This window comes from Camelus dromedarius, chromosome 8 (genome assembly GCF_036321535.1).
Source record: "Camelus dromedarius isolate mCamDro1 chromosome 8, mCamDro1.pat, whole genome shotgun sequence".
NCBI lineage: Eukaryota > Metazoa > Chordata > Mammalia > Artiodactyla > Camelidae > Camelus > Camelus dromedarius.
The window spans coordinates 30,751,152-30,774,435 of NC_087443.1; the positions used below are offsets into that span (position 1 = coordinate 30,751,152).

The 23,284-nt window shown below is 48.3% G+C and overlaps 1 protein-coding gene across 1 annotated transcript; it reads right to left on the reverse strand.

Annotated features, from left to right (window-relative positions):
- Positions 1 to 17,087: 17,087 nt before the first annotated feature.
- PLAU (plasminogen activator, urokinase) lies at positions 17,088 to 22,976 on the reverse strand. Its single transcript, XM_010984141.3, has 11 exons — positions 22,824 to 22,976; positions 22,402 to 22,489; positions 21,911 to 21,944; positions 21,646 to 21,753; positions 21,160 to 21,334; positions 20,880 to 20,971; positions 20,465 to 20,684; positions 20,093 to 20,241; positions 19,357 to 19,497; positions 18,851 to 18,999; positions 17,088 to 18,181 (listed from the first exon to the last, which is right to left on the reverse strand). The coding sequence occupies exons 2-11, from the start codon at positions 22,456 to 22,458 to the stop codon at positions 18,005 to 18,007; spliced, it is 1,302 nt and encodes a 433-aa protein (XP_010982443.2). The 5' UTR covers positions 22,459 to 22,489; positions 22,824 to 22,976; the 3' UTR covers positions 17,088 to 18,004.
- Between the last annotated feature and the right edge of the window lie 308 nt (positions 22,977 to 23,284).

Genomic DNA, 23,284 nt, shown 5'->3' on the forward strand with positions numbered 1-23,284 from the left:
CATTTTATTATTTTTAAAAATATGTTTACTACTTCCTTTTTTGTTTTTTCTCTTGACAATTTTTTGTCTTGTTTTTAATGGAGGTACTGGGGATTGAACTCAGGACCTTGTGCATGCTAAGCATGAGCTCTACCACTGAGCTATGCCCAGCCACCCCCCCAATATGTTTTTTAAATGCCAAAAAATAGCTACTAAATTGTGATCTATTTCAAATGTTTACACTTAGCAATTTAAAACTTGTGACCCTCTGCTGCCCCCTACACACGACATACATACACACATATGCAGCATAACAGTGCAATTCACAAGCTGTATGAAAAGAATAATTTACAGCACACTACAGTTGGCATGGTCTGGTGATGGGACAAGTTTGGGGTGGCTTCTGCTGATCCTGGTGAGTGAAGCTGAGTGTAGCTCTGTGATGAATACACAACCTCACAGATTTAAGGTCTGTATTTGAAGCCCTTCCTAAATATGAGGCCCTAGCCAAGGGCCTTCCTGCTCCACTTCCACTCTCTACCTCCAACCTCCATGGACCAGGCAACAGTGAAATATTACACTAAGTGCAGAGTGGGTAAGAGGAAGGATTGGAGGCTCAAGAGTTACTGATTCCCCTCTTCCAGCTCCCAGCCTGTCACCCTCAGGGGAGAAATGCTCTCAGCTGACTGGAGGAACATTGCTGAATGGCAGGAGAGAGGCTTCACTGCACCCGGCTGCTCTCTGTACGAGCCTCCATCCCAGAGTCTCCACTCTGGTCCATTATTCCCTCCTCTGAGGCTTCAGAGCCTTTTCCTGTGTTTGTGTCATTTTTGTCAGAGCAGGAAGTCTTCCTGGAAATCCTCCAGAAATCTAACATCCTCCTCCTTACCCAGGGGACACTGGTCTTACGCGTGCACCACGCCCCCCTACCCCCAGCTCTGGGCTGGGACAGTGATGCCAGAACAACAGGAAGTCAGCTTCCCAGGAGCCCAGCATCTTGCCCTTGGGGTGAGCATCTGCCTCCCTTGCTCAGCCACACTCAGAACAACAACATCTTGCAGTAGAAAACAATCAAGGAGCAAAACTTGAAGTTTTTTAAGGAAATTTGAAAAAATGTGAAAGAATGCTAAGAAGAAAAGAGCACTAGCCCGCATTTCCACTCTGCTGCTCTTCCTCATGGGCCCTTTGTTCCGCCCAGGGCCTGAAGGCTGAGCACTGTGACCGCTCCACCAGATCTACTGTTTCTGCTTGAAGAGGGTGAAACTCTTCCTCCTCATTCAGCTGTCAGAATCCCCATCTCACCTAGTTGTCACCGGAGATGATTAGGTTGATGTGAGGGCCTGGTGAGGCCCTGTGTTCTCTCTCCTGGGAAGGCTGCGTGTGTTGCAGGCCCAGAGCTCGGGTGTCCTAAAGAATCTGCAGATGCTACTTCTGCTGGGTGCTCCTGGACAAGGGGGTTCTGCAGCCAAATATGATTGGGGGACATCATACACAGCCCCACAATACTTTATCCGCAATGTTGAAGTCCAGAAAGTCCTGAAAACTACATGTTTCTTCATTACTCAAGGGCAAAGCCTGATCTAAGTTGATACGTAGCTTTCCAGAGTCTTTATTTAACTTACTTAGTGTGACTATCCATATGTTTTGCTGCAGAAGGTTGTGATTTCAGGGCCTGTCCCACTCCGCTGGGGATGCTAGGGGATAAATAGCACATTCACCACATTACCTTATTGAAATCTGAAAAGTTCTGAATTCCAGATACATTTGGCCCCCAGGATTTTGGGTCCTGAATTGTGAACTGTGTAAGGGCCCTTATTGGGCCTTTTTCCTGTCCGTAGCATGTCAAGGGCTCCAAGAAGCCTTGTTATAAACAGGAAACTAAACTCAGAGCATTCCCCAAACTTCTCTGGCTATAAAATGCTTCGTTCAACTTCGTATCTACTGATACCTCACGGAATTTCCACGTGGACACTTAGGGGAACACAGGATGTTTAGAAGAATTTAATTCTCCTAAGAGTGGACTCTCGGACGTAGGGAAAGGAGGATCTTCCCGAGTATTTGTAGATCCCAGGCCCTAGGGACAGTTTTTCCTCACTCTCAGGGCCAAGGCTGTGGGCAAGATGAGAAGCTTTCATGAGGAGGACAGAGACAAGACTTTGATGACTCATGTAGGCCTGAAACAGGGACAGGGCCTGCTGGAAAACTCAATTAGGACAGATACATGTATCGAGAGTCAAACCACAGAGCCAGACAGCAGCCAGGAGGGAAACAGTTAAAAGTTCATGCAGGATCTAAAGCACTCAGGAGTCCAGTTACCCTACACAGAACTTCCTGGAAACGAAGACAACACTTTCCTCATCCTCTGAGCTCTGTATGCCTCCTATAAAGACCCACACCCATTCTGGAGTTTACAGGTAGAAAGACAAGCGTTCCTGGCAGGTGTGCTCAATCAGTGTGAATGGCTGCTAACCCACTCACAGTTCACTCCCGACCAGGTGGAGGGGAAGCTGAGGGACTTGGGAGAATAGCAGATTCAGGCAGTAAGTGTTTCCTATGTACTTCTTGTGCCTGTGGTCTGTCAGTTGCTGGATGTTATTGTTTGTTTGTTTTTAAACATTTTTTAATTGAGTTATAGTCATTTTACAATGTTGTGTCAAATTCCAGTGTAGACCACAATTTTTCAGTTACACATGAACATACATATATTCATCGTCACATTTTTTTTTTCACTGTGAGCTACTATTTGTTGAAATTACGCATCGACCAAAAATGTTGGGCTCAGTTACCACGTGTCAGCGGGGCCGGAGCTGGGAACCCTGGCCTGGCAGAAGATGCTTGTTTGGAGGTGGTCATCTTGCCTGGTACCCCTGAACCATCCTGGGTCTAATAGGCGGCAGGGAACTCTTCGAAGTTGACTCTGGGTAAGTCTAGGATAATTTATTATTGGTCTCTGAGCTCTTAAGGGTGGTGCTTGGGAGCAGCAGGAACACGCTGGGAAAAGGATGCATCCCGTCCATCCAGGGCTTTGCTGTATTTGACCCCTGTCTCTTGCTGCTATAAGTCCAGTACATACAAGTCATTTTTTAAAAAAATGTTTTTTCTAAAACTCTCACACTCACCCTCTGGCTACCTCCCTGTGTCTGCCCTCTACAGCTTACTCTCTATCTCAGGATTTCTCAGCCTTCGCACTATTGACATTTGGGTAATTCTTTGTTATGTGTGACTGTTCTTTGTAGGGTGTTTGTTACTCACTAGATGCCAGTAGCATCCCCCTAGTTGTAATAACCAAAAATGTTTCCTGACACTGCCGGATGTCTCCTGGTGGGCAAAATCACCACTGCCTGTTGAGAACCACTGCTCCATCTGAAGGAGGAGGTAGCATGGCAGACTCAATGCGTGCCTCGGAGAGACCCCAGCTCTGCCCAGGGCTAGCCGTGTGCCTAGACATCTATACTATTTCCTGGGTGACCCTGCAATGTTTCCCACTGAATTTAACCTCTCTGAGCCTCGGTTTCCTCACTCATAAAATAGAGGAAAAAAATGATAGTAAATATCTCAGGCTTGTTGGAAGGATTAAATGAAGTAACTCATGTAAACAGATTGGCACGAAAGCATTTCAACACCTGTGGGTTATTATTATGAATCCTTCTGCTTCAGTGCTTCACACCTGCCTTCAAAGTGACCACCAACTGATCGTAAGCTTGCGTATAAGACACTTCATGATCTGACCTCACCATCCCAACTGCATTTCTCCAACACTCCCTCCAAATTCAACACTCCAGACCTATCAAGTGCTTGCAATTCCAGGGAAGCAGTCAAGACTTTTACAGCCGCTGCAGTCTTCATACTCGTTGTGTTGTTCCCTGTGCCTGCGCTCTCTTCCTCCCTGTCTAACTCCTGTGTACCCTTCACGTCTCAGCTTGGACAGGTCTGGGAAGGTTTCCCCTCCCTGAGTCTGAGCAAAGGAGTCTCCTTTGTAGCTCTCTGGCCTCTCTGCTTCCCCATCATCATGCTTCTGACCCTGTGTGGTCATCGCTTGGTTCTCTGTCTGAATCATTCTCCTGATTGCGACCTCTGTGAAGCAAGGGATGTCGTGTCGCTTTCTTAGAGACTCCAGAACCGAGCACAGTGCCTGACATCCAACAGGGACTCCATAAGTTTTGTCCAGTCAATGACTAACATTGTGAATGGCTTTAGCACGTATATGGAAAAGGACTCTTTTTCTCTTCCCTCCAAGGTAATCATAGACTACCCTTTCTGTCTGAATAGGTAATACTTGCAAATGGAACAAAATTTAAAGTTATCAAAGAAGAGTAACAGAGAAGAGAGTAAGGCTCCCTTTCCTGTCTGCCAACCACCCAGTTTCCCTTCCTAGGATAACAACAGTACCATGCAGCCTTTCAGAGATGTCCAATATTTGCATTTATGCATTTTAAACAGAGCCTTTGTAATTTAGAACTGTCAGGACTCCCATCAGCAAGAATCCTCCCCATTCCCCAAATCCTACTTTCTGTACTCAAAAAAAAAAAGGACTCACTGAGGTAGGAAACAAACTTTTGACTCTCCTCATAGGCAGCAAGTTAGAAGGTGGGAAAATCTAGTAGATCGCAGTATGGCCACCACCCCCAAATCTACACACACACAAACACACTCAGTAAAAGCAGAAGTGTGGGGACACTCTAGGGAACCTCCTCTGTCGCGGTCACCTGCAAAGCCTCACCCTCTCCCTCACTATCTTGAGAAATCTGAGTGAGGGGAAAGATCAGGCCCAGCTTCGGGCTTCCTCCTCTCTCCCCAATAAGAGGAAGCGACTTCACTGCTTAGTCATTTCCCATTGGGTTGGGCTTTACCTGGGAGTCTGAGTCACCACACAGGTGCCAGGGAGGGAGAGGTGCTGCCCAACATGACACATCTGCCTGCCCAGGGAGGAGATTCACCTTGAGGGGTTGCAGGGACCACTACAAGTCTGACCCTGAATGCTAAGCACCCCTGCTGCTCTGTGAGGGGCTTTGGAGTCCCAGGCCAAGGGCAAGGGCCTTAACATAGAGAATCAAGAATCCAAGGTTCCTTTGCTTGTCCAAGTCCCAGGCACTTGGTGGCCCATCAACAAATGTTATTTCCCGTCTCCTCTCTCTGGGTTGAGAAATTCCAGGCCCTGAGGGACACTAATAAGCACCTTGATCCCAAGGCAGCCTCTGTGACTGGCCAAACTTCTCAGCCATGCTGGGGCTTCCTGGAGCTGGCCAGAGGTGACCAACTCAACCCTGGGGGAGGACAGACTCTCCACTGGTGAACTTCTCCTCTGCTTGACTTTCACTGTCCCTGAACCAACTGTTTCCACTCCCAGTAAGCTTTGCTAAATATAGTAGGCTAAATATTGGCCTCCCAAAATGTCCACGTCCTAATCCCTGTGACTTGTGAATATGTGGCCTTATATGGCCAAAGAGACTTTGCAGATACGGTTAAGGATCTTGAGATGGGGACACTGTCTTGAATTATCTGAGTGGACCCAATATAATCATGAGAGTCCTTATATGAGGGAAACAGAAGAACAGCAGTGAGAGAAAGGGATGTCATGGAGGAAGCAGAGGTCAGAGTGCTCTGGGGCCATGAGCCAAGGAATGTGGGCAGCCTTTGGAAGCTGGAAAAGGCAAGGAACCAGATTCCGCCTAGAGCCTCCAGTCCTGCTGATTCATTTTAGACTTTTGAACTCTAGAATTATAAGGTAATACATTTATATTATTTAAAGCCACTAGGTTTGTGGTCCTTTGTTACAGCAGCAATAGGAAACTAATGCAGGCTTGGGTACCAGGAGTAGGGTGCTGATGTAACAAATACCTTAAAAACGAAGTGGCTTTGAAATTGGGCAGTAGGCAGTGGATGGAGGAGTTTTTAGAAGCATAATAGAAAAGGCCTCGGTTGCCTTAAACAGCCTGTTAGTAGAGCTGTGGATGTTAAAAACGCTACTGGTAAGGGATGAGAAGGAAGTGAAGAGCACAGTATAGAAAAACTGGTATTTAGATTATATCTAAACCATAAGCTGAATGTTGTTAAAAATATGGACATTGAAGTTACAGCTGGTGAGGGCCTGGAAGTGAAGAATATTTTATTTGAAACCGAAGGATGAACGGGAAGGGTCTTTGTTACATAGGGCAGAAACTGAGCTTAATTGTATGCTGTAGTTATATGGAAAGCAGAACTTCTAAGGAATGAACTAGGTTATTTGGGAGATTTCCAAGCAAAGTGTTGAAGGTGCAGCTGGGTTTATGTTTGTTCTTTACTTGTAAAATGTAAGAGGAAAGAGCTAAATTGAGAGAAGAACTCTAAATAAAAAGGAACCAGGAATTAGTAGTTTGGGAAATTCTCAACCTATCCAGATTGGAAAAGATGCTAAAATTAGGAGACTCACTGTCAGGAAAGAATACTCTAGAGAGAAAGTCAAAGATATGACTGGACAACCTTTTGCAAATGCCTTGTAAGGGTCAGAAGGTCAGAGTATTCCTTAATACAAAGGGCTTTTATAAGGGACTGGGCATCTTATGCATGGATCCCCACAACTATCTCAGCAGAATCCAGAACCAGAGATGAGATCATCCAAGAAGAATCTGTGGAGGAGCCTCTTGTCTAATGCAGTGAATGCCTGTGACTTACGTGGGAGACCCACAAGTTTCTTCAGACTTTTGTACCAGCAGAAATACTGCCATTTTGGACTGAAAAGGACAGAGAGAAAACAAAATGAAAGAAGATTGTCAGACTCCCAACACTCTACAGGCAGGGAACAGGATGATAAAATTTCTTAGCTGCAAACATAATTTACCCTTCAAATGAAAGGAAGAATGACTCTGAGAGAGGAAGGGCAAGCCCAGAGCACAGAGCCTTGAGCCACAAAGGGTTATTGCCAGGCCTTGAAATCTGAAGGAGTTTGCCCAGTAGAATTTTGAAATTTCTTGGGACCAGTGACTTCTTTTTTTTCTTTCCACTTTCTTTGTTTTTGAATGAGAATGTCTGTTACCCTTTACCGATTCTGGAAGCAGATAACTTGTTTCTTGGGTCTCACAGGTTCACAGATGGAGGGAAAATTGGCCGTAGGATGGATTGTATCCAGTGCCTCACCCATACCTTATTTAAGAATATTTAGATGATGAAATGTGGGGCTTTTGAGGTGATGAGATTGTAGACTTTGAGTTGATGCTCTAATGGGTCGAGATTTGGGAGGATGTTGGAATGGAGTGAGTGTATTTGGTATATGTGATGGTTATGAATCTTTGGGGAACAGAGGGCAAACTGGAGTAGGTTGAATAGTGACCCCTAAGAACATCCACATTCTAATCCCTGGAATCTATGACTATGTTAGCTCACACGGTAAAAGAGACTTTGCAGATGTGATTAAGTTAAGGATCCAGAGATGAGATTATTCTAGATGATCTGATAGGGGCCCGTGTAATCACAATGTATAAGGGGACCTTTATAAGAGGGAAACAGGAGAATCAGAGTGAGAGAAGGAGATGTGATGACAGAAGCAAATGTCAGAGTGACGTGGAGTCATAAGCCAAGGAATGCGGGGAGCCTCTAGAAGCCAGAAAAGGCAAGGAAATGGATTCTGCTCCCCTAGAGCCTCCAGAAGGAATGCAGCCCTGCTGACCCATTTTGGATTTCTGACCTCCAGAACTGTAAAATAATACATTTGTGTTAGCCCGATTACGGTTAACGAAATTTGTGGTCATCTGTTATAGCAGCGGTAGGAAAGTGATACACTAACCCCTTTCCTACACCAAGCTCCACACCACTGAAGCCAACTTACTCACCCTCTTACCTGAGGCCCCTTCCACCTTTCTATCTCCTTTGGATTTTCAATTTGATATTTCTAACTAATCTCACCCTCAGGTTCCCACCAATTGTTTCCTTGGCACTCCTTCGTTTTGTCCTGTTGCTTGTTTCTTCCTGGATCAGCATCATCCTTTAACCTGATGGTTCTTAACCCTATACATTAAGATCACTTGGGTGGGGGTAGAGGGGATGACTTGTGAAAACGATTGAAGCCCCAGTTCAGACCAATTAAATTAGATTCTCTGGAGGTGGGGTTCAGATATCAGGTCATTGTTAAAGCCCCCCTGGTGATTCTAATGTGCAGCTACCATTTTGAACACTTGCCAACCTGTTGCTCAAGGGTTATCAAGCTTTCACGTACATAGGAATCACCTGGACGCCTTTTGCTCCCTGGCCTTCCAAGATGGCCCATGCTCTGTCTATGGAGTGTGTATCTGCTTTTTCTTTAAACTAAGCACCCAACCCCACACCTCGTGGCCTTTCTCTTGCCTTCTAAGACAGCCTGCACTCTGTCTATGGAGTATGCATCTCTCTGAATAAATCTACTTTTACTCAAAAAAAAAAAAAAAAAAAGAATCACTTGGAGAACTCTGAATGTAGATGCCAGGGCCTCAGGTCAGAAAGTCTGGTTCAATACATCTGATACTCAGATTCTGCTTTTCTGACAAGCTCCCTAGAGGTTCAGATACAGATAGCATTTGGAACTTTGAGAGGCATTTCCACAGCCTTCTGTTTGCTCCCTCCCCAGGAGACTCAGCTAATTGATAAAATTAATTCCTTAGATCAATGATTCTCAATCTTTGATGAATGTCAGAATCATCTAGGGAACTTGCTAAAGGTACAGTTGCCCTGACACCAGTCCAGTTTTGTTTAACCCGATTATGGTTAACAAGCTTCCCCAGGTGATTTGGATGCATGCTGAAGTCTGAGAATCAACACCTTAAATCAGCGGTTCTCAAACTTGAGTATGTAACAGAATCGCCTGGAGGTCTTGTTAAAACACAGATTGCCAGGCCACACTTCTAGAGTTTCTGATTCAGTCGATATGGGGTGGGGCCTGATCATTTTGCACTTCTCACGAATGCCAGGCGATGCTGAAGTTGCTGATTTAAGGACCGTCCCAAGAACAACCTCTTTAGACTTGTTTTAAGCAAAGTGTTTATCCCATTCTGGGTCTCTGTCCATCCTTTCTCATTCTCTCAGCCATGAAGTAGTCCAGCCAAGGAGACAGAAAGGGCTGAGATAAAGGGCCTGAGGGTGTCTTGACTTGACAGGGCTACAGTAGGCTGCTGTCAGAGCAGGACTTCTGGTATGCCCACCAATAGGGCATCCTGGCAAAATTCTAATAGCTCTCCAAGGCCAGGGATGGTGGCCAGATTCCAGTGGAGAATAAAAGTGATCTGATCAATAGCTGTTAACTCCACACGTACATCCAGTTCTGCTGGGACTGCAAAGCTTGGAGCTCCCCTGGCAGAGCCTCTCAGTGTGTGATGGTAAGTGGTATACAGGTGTAGTGAGGAATAAGAGAAAAACTGAGGTTGGGGCTGAGCCTTGTCACCAAGCTACTTAGGGGTGAAACCAAACTTGAAGTCCTATTTGCCAGTGGCGTTGACCCCAGCTTATACATACGCTCTGGAGAGAGCTAAGGAGACTGCAGAGCAAAGATGGGAAGAGCCAGGTGAGAGAGGGAAGTCGTTCCCTTTCCTTCATATTAAAAGAGAGTGAGAAATTAAAGGCAGCTGGCAGACCACAGAAAAGGGGGATGGAGGGATTGGGCTGAAAACCCCACAAGTCAGAGTTCTTACAAAATCCACTTCATTTTCACATCCTGCATGCAGAACCTGACTATGTGCCAAGTGCTTATGATCTTCTCAAACACCGGAAGTCATGTCTCAGTTCTAGGAAGCCAGAAAGCAAACAGCTAGATCCAGCGTCTGCTAATCCCCTACCACAGACCCATCCACTGGTTCGCTGACAGTGCATCACAGGACTGGGAGGTTTGGGAGAAGCTCCTTCAGTCAGAAGCACAGTCACAGGGCTGAACAGATCTGGGATGTTTAGGGAACAAGCCTCAACCCCTGAAGTTTTGGATGACATCACCACTTGATGATTAGGGTGATGAGAAAGTTCTCCGTTGAGTGGACAGAGTCACAGAGGCCGTGAGCAGGTCTGGCTTGCCCTGTGGATACTGATCCCCACACTTCCACCAGTAGTCACTCTAGTTTGGTCTGTTACCTACTAGATGGGGCTTTAGGGAAATTGCTTACGGTAGAACCTCAGTTTCTCATCTGCAAAATTGTGCAGTATCTCACCTGTCTGAGGGCGGGAGGCTAAACCCGATGATGTGTCCTTCTCCGCCTTTCACCCAAGCCAGGTTCCAAGGCTATCCTATCCCTGCCAAGTCTCCCGCATCTGTACCCTCCCCTCCCAGCCCACCCTGCTGGTTCAGACACTCTTCAGTGCCTACCTGGATTATTGTACTCGTCTCTGAGCTGGTTTTCCCTGCCCATAGTCATCTAGGCCAAATAATCTTCTTTTAATTAATCTTTCACACTGCTCCCCATGCTTCAAACTTTCTAACGACTCCCCATCACAATAAAGCCCAAAGTCCTTCATGTGGCAGGCAGGGTCCTCTAGGCCCTCAGGTTTCAGCTCTCACCAATCCCTCCAGCCAAATCGCCTCTCCAAAGTTGGCCCTGTAGCCCATCCACTTGAACTCCCTGCAGTTCCTTGAGTGCCCCACGTGTTCTGCTTCCTCTTTAGCTTTGCAAGTGCTGTTTCCTCTGCTCAGATGGTCGTTTCTCCCTTCCATGTTAGCCCGTCGAGACTCCGCTCTTAGCCCTCCACGCCCATCTCGCACGTCTTCCATATAGCTGCGCTCTCACTGTACTCTATTCATTGGCTTGTCTGTCCCCCCCACTTTACTTCCACCCACTGAAGCTGAGACCGGGTCTTCCATCTCTACATCCAGTACACAGCACAGTGGCAGGCCCTCAACCAATTCTCAATAAAGTGTTTGTCAAATGAATGAGTGAAATGAGTCAAGGGTAAATCAGTGCATATCTTGAGTCCTCTCCCAGCCCCCAAACTTCATCACCTTGGCCTGAGTGCCCTTCTTTCAGATGTCCTTTTAAAAAATGCAAACCTCCTTGGGCTGGTAGCATATTAAAGTTAATGAGTTATTTTAGCCCTTAACGAAGTGGTCAGGCAGAACAAGGGCACCAAAAAAACAAAAACAAAAAATGCCCAGGGAAAAGAGGTATAAAACCAAGGGTGAGGAGGGCACCAGAAAGAAATTTCACCTCCATTTCCTCTTAAATGCAAATAATACCGTCTCATATGTACACAGAGATTACAAAGAACTTTCACCTACTTAATCTGTGATGCCTCAATCCAGAAAGGTAGGTTGGATGAATGTTATTATTAGTTCCATTATACACACAGGCTTGGAGAAATTTGTAATACCACAGGAAATGGCTTATGACAAAATATGACAAAGGCAAAAGATAAGATACAAAATTATGGGTAGAGTGTAAACACAACTATGTAAAAGAAGAAGCAGAGGAAAAATGGAAAGAAACTCATCAGAATACATTCATTCAATAAATATTTGTTAGTTGTCTGCCATATTCTAGACATCATGCTTGGTGCTGGGGATATAGTGGTGATAAAAAGCACACTGTCCCTCGCGGAGGTTACAGTTTGGTGGGGAAAAGCAAACGTTCATCAAATAGTGTTATTGCAGTAGTGACAAGTGCATCAGAGAGGTGGTGCATAGCGTGATAAGACTGTAGACAAAATAGCAGGATCCGCTGTAGACAGAGACAACACAGGAAAGACTTCCTTGGTGAAGCAATCTCTGAAGCATGAGGAAGAACTTTACCAGCCAAAGAAAGTCTGGGGAAAAGTCCTAGGCAGAAGGAACATTGTGAACAAGGGCCCTGCGGTAACAGAGGAACTGTAAGAGAATGGCTGAGTAGGGAAAGACTGGGAGAGGTTGGAGAGGAAGAAGGGGCCAGGCCCTGCCCAAGCTAACCAGCCAGGAGCAATGGGAGTCATTGAGCACATTTGCATTTTCAAAAGATTTCTTGCTTCATGTAAGCAGAATGGATTGGGAGGAGGAGTGGGGGGTGGGGTGGGAGGGAGTAAAAGGAGAAATAAGAGTCAATGGGGGAGGCCATTGGGAAGCTATTGTGGTGGTCCAGGCATGAGTTGATGGTTGCATGGGCTCAAGTAATGGTGGTGATAAAAATGGAGACAAATGGATGACTTCAAGAGCTATTGGGCAAACTGCCAGGATTTGGTGACCCGATGGGATGAGGTGGGTGAGAGGAGAGAAGCATCAGGATGACTCCTAGGCTTCTGGAGGTGAATGGAGGTGGTACCATGACCTGAGCCAGAGAATAATGGAAGAGGTCCATCAGGTTGAGGCCTGAAGACAGGGCTAATTTGGGGCAGGTTGAGGTGCCCCATATGTGACAACCTAAAAGTGGGTGTAAAGCAGACAGTGGAAAATAAGGGTTTGGAGCTCAGAGGAGAGGTCTGGCTGGAGATAAGCTTTTGTGAATCAACTGTTTGTTGGTGGTAATTTAAGCCTGGGTGTGAATAAAACTGTGTGGGAGAAAATTGAGGGTGGAAAGAGGAGCTAATCTAGGATCTGACCTGGGGGGACCCAAAATTCCAGGCCAAGCAGAGGTGGCAGAGGAGACTCAAGAAGCCAGAGATGTTACAAGTTAACAATGGCTGTGGAATGCTATGGAAGCATTTGACTTTCAGAATTGGGTGGAAATTTTTAGTTAAGAGGAAAAAGGGAAAAAAAGTATGCCTCTTTGACCTTAATTAACTTTCTAGATTTGGAAACATACTACCTGAGGGCAAGAGGTGATATTCAAAATATTTAACTAGCAGGAAGACTTCAGAGTACCAACACTTGGACAGCAGCTGGAGGAGGGAGGGAATCTCAGAGGCCCCTGTTGGGGACCCTCTGCCAGGCATTAACCCTATGGTTGCTGGATCATGAAGAAGTGGAGAGACACTGGGTGACAGGAGCTACATGGAGGGGACCTTGGGACAGCAGCGTTTTAGTGATGAGCAGTACTGGCGCCTGCTACTAAGTATCAGCCCTGCCTAAGGGTCCTTATTAGCCGGATCCCAGCAGCTCCTGACCAGTGCTCACTCCACTCTCTGCTTGCTCATTGGCCCTCACACTCTTTTCTCTACCACAACAGTTTATTCATCACTTCTTGAGAATGCCTTGCCTTTCATGCCTTCATGTTCTTCCCAAAGCCTGGAATGCCTTTTTTCCTCCATGTTTGGCAAATTTCTTTGGATCTTTGAAGGCCCAGGTAAAATATCACCTCTTCTGTAAAGTCTTCCTTGATGTGCCAAGGCAGAATTAATTGCTTCCTCATCACTGTTCCATGCACGTTATTATAGCATTTCTCACATTAAATTGCGGGCATGATTCTGTCTCCTTTGCAATTTTGTGAGGACTAGGACTACGTCCCATTCATTCTTGTATCCCCAGCATCTAAAACAATGCTTGGTGTCTAGATCCTTAAAGAAAAAACGTTTTAAGGTTGTTGAAGGACTCCGTGGGACTGCAAGGTCAGAAGGGGGCCTAGACTACCTTTTCTCCGAATTTGCTACTTGAAACTCAACAACACCACTGATACATGCTACAGCGTGACAACTGGAAATCATCATGGCAGGGGAAGAGTCTGTCACAAAAGACCACTTATTATATGATTCTATTTATATGAAATGTCCAGAACAGGCCAAACCATAGAGACAGAAAGTAGATTAGAGGCTAAGGAAATTGGGGAGAAAAAGAAAGTGATTGCTGATGGGTACAGGTGATACAGGAAAAAAGGACGTGAGGTGTGAGGAGGGCCTTGTCCCAGGTCTCTGTTCAGTCCCTGGGATGTGCACCGCCAAGAGTGGGTCCTTGGCTTTGCATAGGAAAGAATTCAAGAGTGAGCCACAGTTGAGTAAAGGAAGGTTTATTTAGAGAGATACATACTACATAGAGTGTAGGCTGTTTCAAGGCAAGAGAAAGGTGTGGGGTTTGGGGGCTCAGATTAGAGTAAGAGTAGGTACACACCCCATAGACAAAGTGCAGGCCATCTCCAAAGAAGAGTGAGCAAAAAGGCAATTTTTATGGACTCAGTAGCTTCATATACTAATAAGTAGAAGGACCAATCTAACTACCCTGGGGAAGGGGCTGGGATTCCCAGGAAGTTGGCCATTTCCCACTCTTTGACCTTTTGTGGCTAGCCTTGGGATTGTCATGGCGCCTGTGGGCATGTTATTCACCATGCTAGTATGTTACAGTGAGCATATAATGAAGCGCAAGTTCTGCTAGAAGTCAAATCTCCCACCATATTGAGCCTCAAGGCCTACTGCCATTCTGGTGTTAATTGCTGTGTTATTCCTTGAATGGCTGTGCCCTGCCCCCTTCCTTCCTGTCTCACAGGGTTTCTTTTTGAGGTGACAAAATTTTTCTCTAGTTAATTGTGGTGATATTTGCACAATTTTGGGAATATACTAGAAATCATTGAGTTGTACACTTTAAATGGGTGAATTGAGTGGCATGTGAATTAATATATTTCAGTAGTACTGTTATTTAAAGAACACCTCAGCAAACTCCTCTTACTGTGTCTGACTCAAAGGGCAGCCCCGAAAGTTTGCTGTTGGGATGGTAGGTGGACACACCAGGTGGCGGGTATGGGCGGGGGTGTGGTTGTTGTACAGGGTTGGCTTGGGATAGGCAGAGCATGAGTGGAAATCAAGTTGAGTTCTGATAGTAGAATGGGCCACAGACTATTTCAGAAGGAGGAGTGCTGGTGAAAACGGAAACCACTTCAAGGCTATCAGGTTTTAACCCAAAAGTCTGAGGTTAGCTTGAGAAGGGGGAAGTTTGACTTTGAAACTGGTGGCGAAGGGTGATTTCTTTCCTTGGTCTGGGAATCTTTTAAGAGGAAAGGATTAGAATCTAGGCCAGAGTTGACATTCTGATACACTTAGCCTCCCTGCACCCTGCATCCCTGAAGTAAGGAGCTTGAAAAGAGGGCTGCTGTCTCTTTGCAGGGTGGGCCCTGCTGAGAGCTCATGTGTCGTAGTGCCAGACCTGTGCACTCTGGAGCCAGCTGCCTGGGTCTGGCACTCACCACCCGACATCGCCTTGGGCTGGCCAATCTCTCTGTGCCTCCATTTTCTCTGCTGTAAAATGAGGCTAACGACGGCACCTGCCTCATAGAATTGTTACGAAGATTAAACCAGATAATATACGAAGAACTTAGTACAATGTCCAGTGCATAGGGAGTACTAGAAGGTCGTCTAGTGTGTGACAGGAGAGTATCTGGAACCATGAAACTGGCTGCTGGAGAAGTGGCCTATCCCCTGCCAACCCCAAGTGTGGTCTGTGACTGGGAAGAAGCAGCAGCTGGCTGGGGGTCGGGCTGGTGGCTGGGAAATGGTCTGAAGAGAGCTAGCAGTGTCATTGCTCAACCAGTGGGGCTGAGACTTCCTGTTTTCAATGTCTGCAAGCCCTGATGCTGGTGATGCTCAAGTTGGAACAAGACCTTTCTTGGCCCCTGCGGGGGAAATCAGAGGCTGAGCAGCAACTCAGCCTGGGCTGGGCCCTTGGGCCTCACATCTTGCCTTTTCTCTCCTAGTAAGTTTCAGCTGCCACAAAAGACACCTGTGCAATCCTGGGGTGGAAGAGGGGAGGGGCTTCCCATTCAATTCAATTCAATTTACAGGATTTTGTAATAGTAGCCACTGTTTTTGTGCCTTTAGTAGGTGCCAGGATTATGACCAAGAGACTTATGAACTCATGAATCCTTGTAACAATCCTGAGAGGTAGACATTATTATCTCTTTTATACAGATGAGGAAACTGAGGCACAAGAGGAGAAGAGTCTTTCCCAAGTCACACAGCTAGTGTTTTAGAGCCAGGGGTCTAGTCCAGGCCACCTGACTCCAAAATCCATGCTCTGAACCACTGCATCATACTAAATGAAATGACATGCTAGATTACGGGGACAAAAACTGAATACTCCGGGTCCTTGCCCTCGGGAGGTCCATGGTCTAGGGATCCTCTGAACAGAAAGTCCAGGAGACCTTGTACTCCCAAATCCCACTCAGAAAACTAACTGTTCATGCAGAGAGCATATGCTGATCACATCTTGAATTTACTGAGTCCTTCACATAATCTGGCCAATTGTCCCTAATGGATCTCAATCAGGGCTGCATACCAGAAGCACCTGGGGAATTTTTCTAAAATCACGAGCCCTGGAACCAGCCCTGACCTGAATAACAGTCTCAGTGGGTGGGGCATAGACAAATATATATATATAGTTCTCAGGTGACTTGGTTAAGAAACGCTGCCAAAACTCATTAACGTAGCTTGGAAATTCCAATATTTTGGCATTCAGCTCTATCTCCCTGCCTGCCTTCTATACCCAGTTCTTCAGACACTGATGTTTGGTTCAAAATATATATTCACCTCCATTAGGATATCAACCAGCTTTAGATTCTGGGCTCCTTGATGTTAGGGATAGTGATGGCTGGTCAGGGGCTTCAATAACACAGTGGGGAAACTGAGCTCCAGCCCCAGGCACAGATGATGGGAAATTATGTTTTCTGTTCCCTGAATGCCACAGACTCAAGCTAGGCTGGTTTTTGGTTTTTTGGTATTTTAACTTTTAATTTTTTGTTTTTTGGGGGGGGTAATATTGATTTATTATCATTATTATTTTTTTACTTTATGGAGATTCTAGGGGTTGAACCCATGACTTTGTGCATGCTAAGCATGCACTCTACCACTGGGCTATACCCTCCCCCCACCCCACACCACCCCAGGCTGGGTTTTGGATCAGCAGTTTTCACTCATGCAAGTGTCCTCTTTGGTTGATGTCAGCCCAAGGATTGTTGGGGAGCAGAGTGAAGAGAATACGGTGGAATAAATCCTAAAGAGGGTCACTATGTACGGTTGTACAACATGTGCACTGCACAAAGGCATCAGACTGAGGAGGGAATTGGGAGTGGACAAAGCCTGCACACAGGTACCACGCTGTGGGCTTCTGGCTTGGGCACCTTTTTGTACCTTATGTGCAATGGAGGGCCTGCTCTACAACTCTCCCAGCCTCCACTTCCCAAAGCCCTGTTAAGTCCAGAGATGTAGCCCCACCGGAAACTCTGGGGTACGTGCCGTCCCTGTCATTTTCTTTTTATGCTCCCAACTCCCTCTCATACAAGCACCAGGGAAAAGCCAAAATCTTCAGAAAAATCATATTTTATTGATCATCTTCATTCAAAATTACAAAAATATATATAAATAAAAATAACAGAATATAATTATTAAATATTTAGTGTACAGGAGTGGTCCTCACCTCACTCAGTGAGGATTGGATGAACTCTCCTGGAAGGTCAGAAGGGATAACTGGCCAAGAAATGGGCATCAATGTGAAAGTGAAACTGAAAATTTAGTGCTAGTCCTAGCCCCTGCCCCAGAATAATACATTTATAGCTATCACCACATGAGAGACCCAGGTGGGTCCCAGGAGTGACCCACGACCTCTCCAAACAGACCATTTCATGTGGCATCACAGTCCATACAATTGGGGGACATATCTAGACTTGTAGTCAGACACAGAACACCAACTCTTACACTGACACAGCCTGTGCCCAAGTGTGCAAACACACACATGCATGTATAATGTGTCCTGATACAGTCATGGAATGTTAGAGCCCTTCCCTCGAGTCATCAGGGTCTCTCTTCTCTAAGCCACTGTGCCCACATTGGCCAAGCTCTCTCAAGAGACCTCAGTTCCGTTACACTTCCTAATTGGGAAATAATTCATTTCCCAACAGTGGGGAGCTGGCTCTCCTTCCACCTATGCACATTTTTAACACCAGGTTTTCGTTCTGAAGACGACAGTACCATCCTGGTTCAGGACCACCCTTCCGTCCTGGCCGGAGGGGGAAGATCTGGGCACCCAGCACCCAGGCCCGTATCTGAGGGTAAAGCTATTGTCGCTCACCCCGGTGGGCAGCACAAACAAAACCATCTCAGCAGAGCCCATCTTCCTCAGTCTCTTCCTTATACATAGCTGGTGCAGATGGCCCTACTGCAAAACTGACGGTCAGCATAGGAGTGGGCGGCGCCCCCTCCTCCCTTGGCTCTCTGGGGGCCCTCAGAGGGCTAGGCCAGTCTCTCCCCCGGTATGAGTGTGGATCCAGGGCAGGAAGCTTGAGACCCTGGTGTAGACGCCAGGCTTGTCCTTCATGGCACAATCTCGGCCCCAGCTCACAATCCCCGTCAGAGTCAGGCGGCCTTGGATGGAGCAGACCATTGGGCCCCCCGAGTCTCCCTGTTAAGCCAAAGACACCAAGGTGAGCCCTGGGAGAAGCGAGAAGGAGGCCATCTGATCCTACCACCCAGTCGTGCCCGAGAGAGAGGGGAGAGTTTGCTAGAATCAGAGTCCTTAGTGAACTCCCCTCTCCTACCATATCAAGTTTAAAATCCTCTGCTTGGCTTTCCAATCTACTATTCCATCCACATTCATAGACCCCACTTCTCCTTCCCATCCCAAAATATGCCATGCTTATTCTCATTTTTGTATCTTTCAACTGACATGCTCTCCTTTCTTCCCTCTGCCTCCTCGAATCCCTATTGAGTCACAGTGTGTCTAAAACCCCCGCTACATGGCCATTTAGTTGACACTCACCTCCCGCTCCTGAACAGATCACTTATAATTCACACCACACTCTGAGCACCGAGTTGTGTTATTCTCTATTGTTTTCCCGTTCTTATGGTCTTAGTCCCCCTCCCTCCCCGAGTCTGAAGTGCCTAGCACAAGCCAGGCTCTTGACCAATGTTTGGTAAACACAGGATTGCTTTAAGCCTTCTAAGACCTCAGTCCCTGGTCCTGGCTTCTTAGGGCTTTGGCTGGAGAGAGGCTCCCCAAAACTGGTAGGGACAGGCCCAAGAGCCCAGGGGAGATCTGAGGTTGATGGAGAGTGATGCTTGGAACTCTCACCTGGCAGGAATCAGTTTTCCACTGTGGGTCAGCGGCACACAGCATTTTGGTGGTGACTTCAGAGCCGTAGTAGTGGGGCTGCTGACACTCCTGGTGGGAGACCAGCTTCACAACAGTCATTTTCAGCTGCTCTGGATAGCGATAGTCAGCTGGTGGAGGAAACAGGGAGGAATTTATGTGAGATGTGTCTGTCCAGCTCGCCCATTTGGACTCTGCCAGGGAGGGGACCAAAAAGTGTCCCTTCCAGGGAAACCCTTTTTCCTTTTTCCACCCAAATCTAGGTCTTTACCCCACTTCTAGTCCCTCACTCCCATCCATTTAACTTTGTAGCCCATCATTCCCTAAACAGCACGCCTCACTCCATCCCTGGACCTGTCTGCTGCCTCCATAGTGCTTCCATCTCTACCTGCACGGTCCTCTGTTGATCAAGCTGAGCTCACTTCCAGGTTACAACACCACCACTCCCCAACCCCGGACCGTCTCAGTCAGACCCACATGTCACTTACAGGAACTCTCTTTTCCAAAGCCAGTGATCTCACAGCTTGTGCCAAAACGGGCATCACCGCTCTCTGGCGGCAGGCAGATGGTCTGTATGGACCGGGATGGCTGCGCACACTGGCCCGTGTTGGAACGGATCTTCAGCAAGGCTGGAGGAGGAGGAAGGGGTCAGAGGGGATAGATCACCACCTTGTCAGGTTGTCGCCATCTCTCCCCTCCAAACCCCGAGGGAGTGGTTGTCTATTCCTACATCAGTTAGGTCAGAGGTCATCCCAGGAGGCCTGCTGGCACCTTATCACCAGAGACAAGCCTCCCCTGTTCCACACCTCAAGGGCTTTGTTCCAGCTGCTGACAGGGGCTTGGACAGCTGGGGCTGCTGCATACAGCTATATGGGGATTTTTTTCTGAGGGAGCTGGGCTGAAATCTAGCCCAGTGCTCTCTCCAAGTTCTATATCCTGGGATAGGCAGAGGCTGCATCCAACAACCAAAGGAGTGTCCCAGCCCATGCTATATGCCCCCAGGGCCACTGCTGCCCAGAGGAGGCTATTTGGAAAATCAGGGAGTCTACAGAGGAGCACCAGGCCCCTTGCGTATGTCACTCCGAACACTTCCCCACCACTCCCTTTGCTGTTAAAGCAGAGTCTTTAAGTTTCCCTACAAGATCAACCTCCCACTTGGGTCTCTCCTTGGACCCTGCTCCCCCAAGCCATCCTTGTTATGGCTGATGAGGGTTTTCTACTCACCAATATCATTATGGTGAGCAAGGGTATCTTCGCTGTAGTCCTCATGCAGGATGAGCTTTTCCACCTCAAACTTCATCTCCCCAGGCGTAATGGAGTTGAGGTTTGACCGACCCAGGTAGACTATGTAGTCCTCCTTCTCCTGGTGATTACTGTGGGAGAGGAGCCCTGTCAGACTGTCTGATCTCATGAGACCCTGTCACTTCCCCCTCCCCACCACGGTGACCTCAGAGCATCTCTTGTCCCCACAGTCATGAGCCATAGGGAGAGAGGCCGAGGGGGTAGAATTCAAGTGGAATCCTTTGCTGGGAAGGAGAAAGGGATCTGTTTGGGGGTAGGGCCGGAGGGTCTGGGAGAAGAGACAGAGGGACATACATGAAGCAGTGGGTGGCGCTGACCACCCAGCAGGGGCTGATGAGGCTGCCACCGCACACGTAGGTGACAGAGCCGCTGCGGTGCCTCCTGTAGATGGCTGCAAACCAAGGCTGGTTCTCGATGGTGGTGAATTCGCCCCCAACAATCTTAAAGCGGGGCCTCAGAGCCTTCTGGCCACACTGAAAGTCTCCTTTTTCTGGAGGAGAGAAGGGACTTTTTCCTGCAGGAGAGAGAGAGGTATATCTTGGGGAGGGAGGTAGGATCAAATGTTCTTCTGGTCCTCTGACCTCCCAGTTTTTCAGGGCCAGGCAGGCCTCCCTCCTCATCCCTCCTGTGATGATGGAATAAGGGAACGTATGAGTTTGTTGTTTGTCCCCTTCCACACCCCCATCATAAACAGGCCAGTGACACTCACCAAAAGAGCAGTCATGCACCATGCACTCCTGGACAAGCTGCTTTAGGCCAACCTGCACATAGCACCAGGGCCTTCTCCGGTTGTCTGGGTTCCTGGCAGCACAAAGGGGAGGGGGGTGTCATTCCAGCCCAGAATGCCATTTCTGCATCCTCCCCTCCAGGGAAGACTCAACCAGAGGCCTTGATTTTCTCATGCTATGGCCAGCACCCGGGAAGCAGAAAGTATGGCAACAAGGGTTTCTGTGAGGCCATGAGGAGAGTCCCTGCTGCCCCCACCTCACCTGCAATAATTGTGTTTCCCCAGGCCCAGCTGCAGGGCATCAGTTCTGTGGGCATGGTACGTTTTCAGAAGGACGGTGACAGAGTTCCAGGCGAGACAGGGCCGGCCCATGATATCAGTGTGGGCCTTCCCTCGGTAAGAGTGACCATTCCCCTCATAGCACGTTTTCGATGTATCTATGGAAGGATATGCAGATGAGATTAGAAAGAGGAGAAAGTTGAGACAGGTACCTTAGAGATCCTGCTGGTCCGCACATGATTTCAGGTCTGGTAGAAGACATTGGAAAGTGTCTCCTTCCATCCCTACCTTACATTCCCGCAGCCACAGCTTTATGTGTTTGTGTTTGACTATGTATATCACACAGGAATGAAGATGCCCTCCCTCCACCTCCACCTAACTCCTGCCTGCTCTTGCATCCCACCCATGTCTCCCTGCCCCCAAATCTGTGCTGCTCTGTCCTCCCCAGTTAGAGTCAGGATCCCCATACCTATCTCACAGTGTTCCCCTTGGAATTTCTTTGGGCAGCTGCATCGCTGAATGTTGGAGAAGTACTTGTAGGACACACATTTTCCTCCATTCAGACAGCCACAGTTCGCTGGAGAGCACAAAGGTTGGGGGGTAAGCAAGGAGCGTGGGAGGAGGCAAGGGGTGGGGGGGAGTCAGCCCTACAGCAGGGCCAGGGAGGGGTTGCCCCTTGAGGCTTTTCCAAGATATCTGTGCAACCAGATATTGTGCAAGGGGTGGATACTCACATGCACCAGACACTTGATGAAGTTCATGGCTGCCCTGGAAGAGATGGGGGAGGGTCAAAGAGAAAGTTCACCAAAGGTCCCATGCTCCTGGCACTCCCGGGTAAGGATAAACTAGCCCCAGTCCCCAAACAAACCCCTCCTTCCAGTTCCCTCTCTCCTCACCCTGTTCCTGTCTAACTAGACCACACATGGAAGGAAGGTCTTAGGTTTCCAGCAGGGAGAAAAGGATTGACTCAAGCAAACTTCACAAATCAGGTGCCAGCAGGCTGGGACAGTCCCTATGGCTTCTTCCTCCCTTGCCGGCAAGTGCGATTCCCTTGGTTCTCAAGGCCCCAGTGCCACACCTGTCCTATTTCCCAGGGAGGGTTTGGCCCTGCTGTGGATGCACTCGGACTCCAGCTCCCTATGCAGCCCCTTCCTTCCCCGGCGCTGTTCAGGGGTCTTGCGAGCCCCCTCCCGCCGCCATGAGTCAAAGCAGGGAAGCCACTCACTTTGCAGTCCCTCACGACCAAGGCACAGAGGAGCAGGAACGCCGGCAGGACTCTCATGGTGGCGAGGCTGGGGCTCTAGACAGTGGCTCTGCAAAGGAAGGATAAGTCAGGAGAAGAAGCGGAGGAGCGCGAAGGCGGACCGGGTGGGTTACTGCAGTTCAGGCCAGGATCCCCTAGGCTCCCTGCGGGACAAGCCCGCGGTGACCAGGCTCCCCAGGCCCGGCCGTCTGTCCTCTCTGGAGGCTCACGGGTCGCGGCGCAGCCTAGACCGGCACCCGCAAGGGGAAGCATGGGCACGGGGCGCGGTGACTCAGCGCGCAGCCGATGCCGAACGGATGCCGAGCCGGGGTAGAGGGTAGGGGGAAGTGAAGCCCGCAGGAGCGCAGCATCCGCCTTGCGCTCTTAGGGTGGCCCGCACTTACCGGTGGCTATGGCCGGAGCGGCGCGAGGCCGGGACAGCGGGACTAGCAGACACTCTTAGGCTCTGCCGGGCTCTAGAGCTCCAGTCTCCGCGCTGCCCTGCTCTCCCGCAGCGCCGGCTCTATATTAGGACTCTCCCCAGCCCTGGCCCCGCCCCAGCCGGAGATCGCCAGGTCCACTCCCTTCCCTCCCCTTTCCTGCAGCCCGCCGCGATTTGAACCCCCCGGGCTTCCTCAACCTTCTCTGTGAGGGGAAACGCTGCTCCTAGCGGTAAGGGACGGACCAGGTTTTAAATGAGGGCTAGGGAAGCATCTAAATTCCTGTTCTCCACCCTTTTCATCTTCGGTCCCCAACTGCCTAGGAGAGTGATTCAGACCCTTGGTTACAGGGGCAGTCTGCAGCTCAAGATAGCTGTGAAGTCTCTTTCTCTACGTGAAAACGCACCTGACGCACGCTCCTGAAA

Excerpts from the sequence above, each read along its gene's own strand:
- PLAU (XM_010984141.3), bottom strand. The coding sequence starts at position 22,458 with ATGAGAGTCCTGCCGGCGTTCCTGCTCCTCTGTGCCTTGGTCGTGAGG. Across the intron at positions 21,335-21,645 it reads AGGGGAACACTGTGAGATAG|ATACATCGAAAACGTGCTAT; the intron begins GTATGGGGATCC and ends ATCCTTCCATAG. Across the intron at positions 19,498-20,092 it reads TGCTCACCATAATGATATTG|CCTTGCTGAAGATCCGTTCC; the intron begins GTGAGTAGAAAA and ends CTCCTCCTCCAG.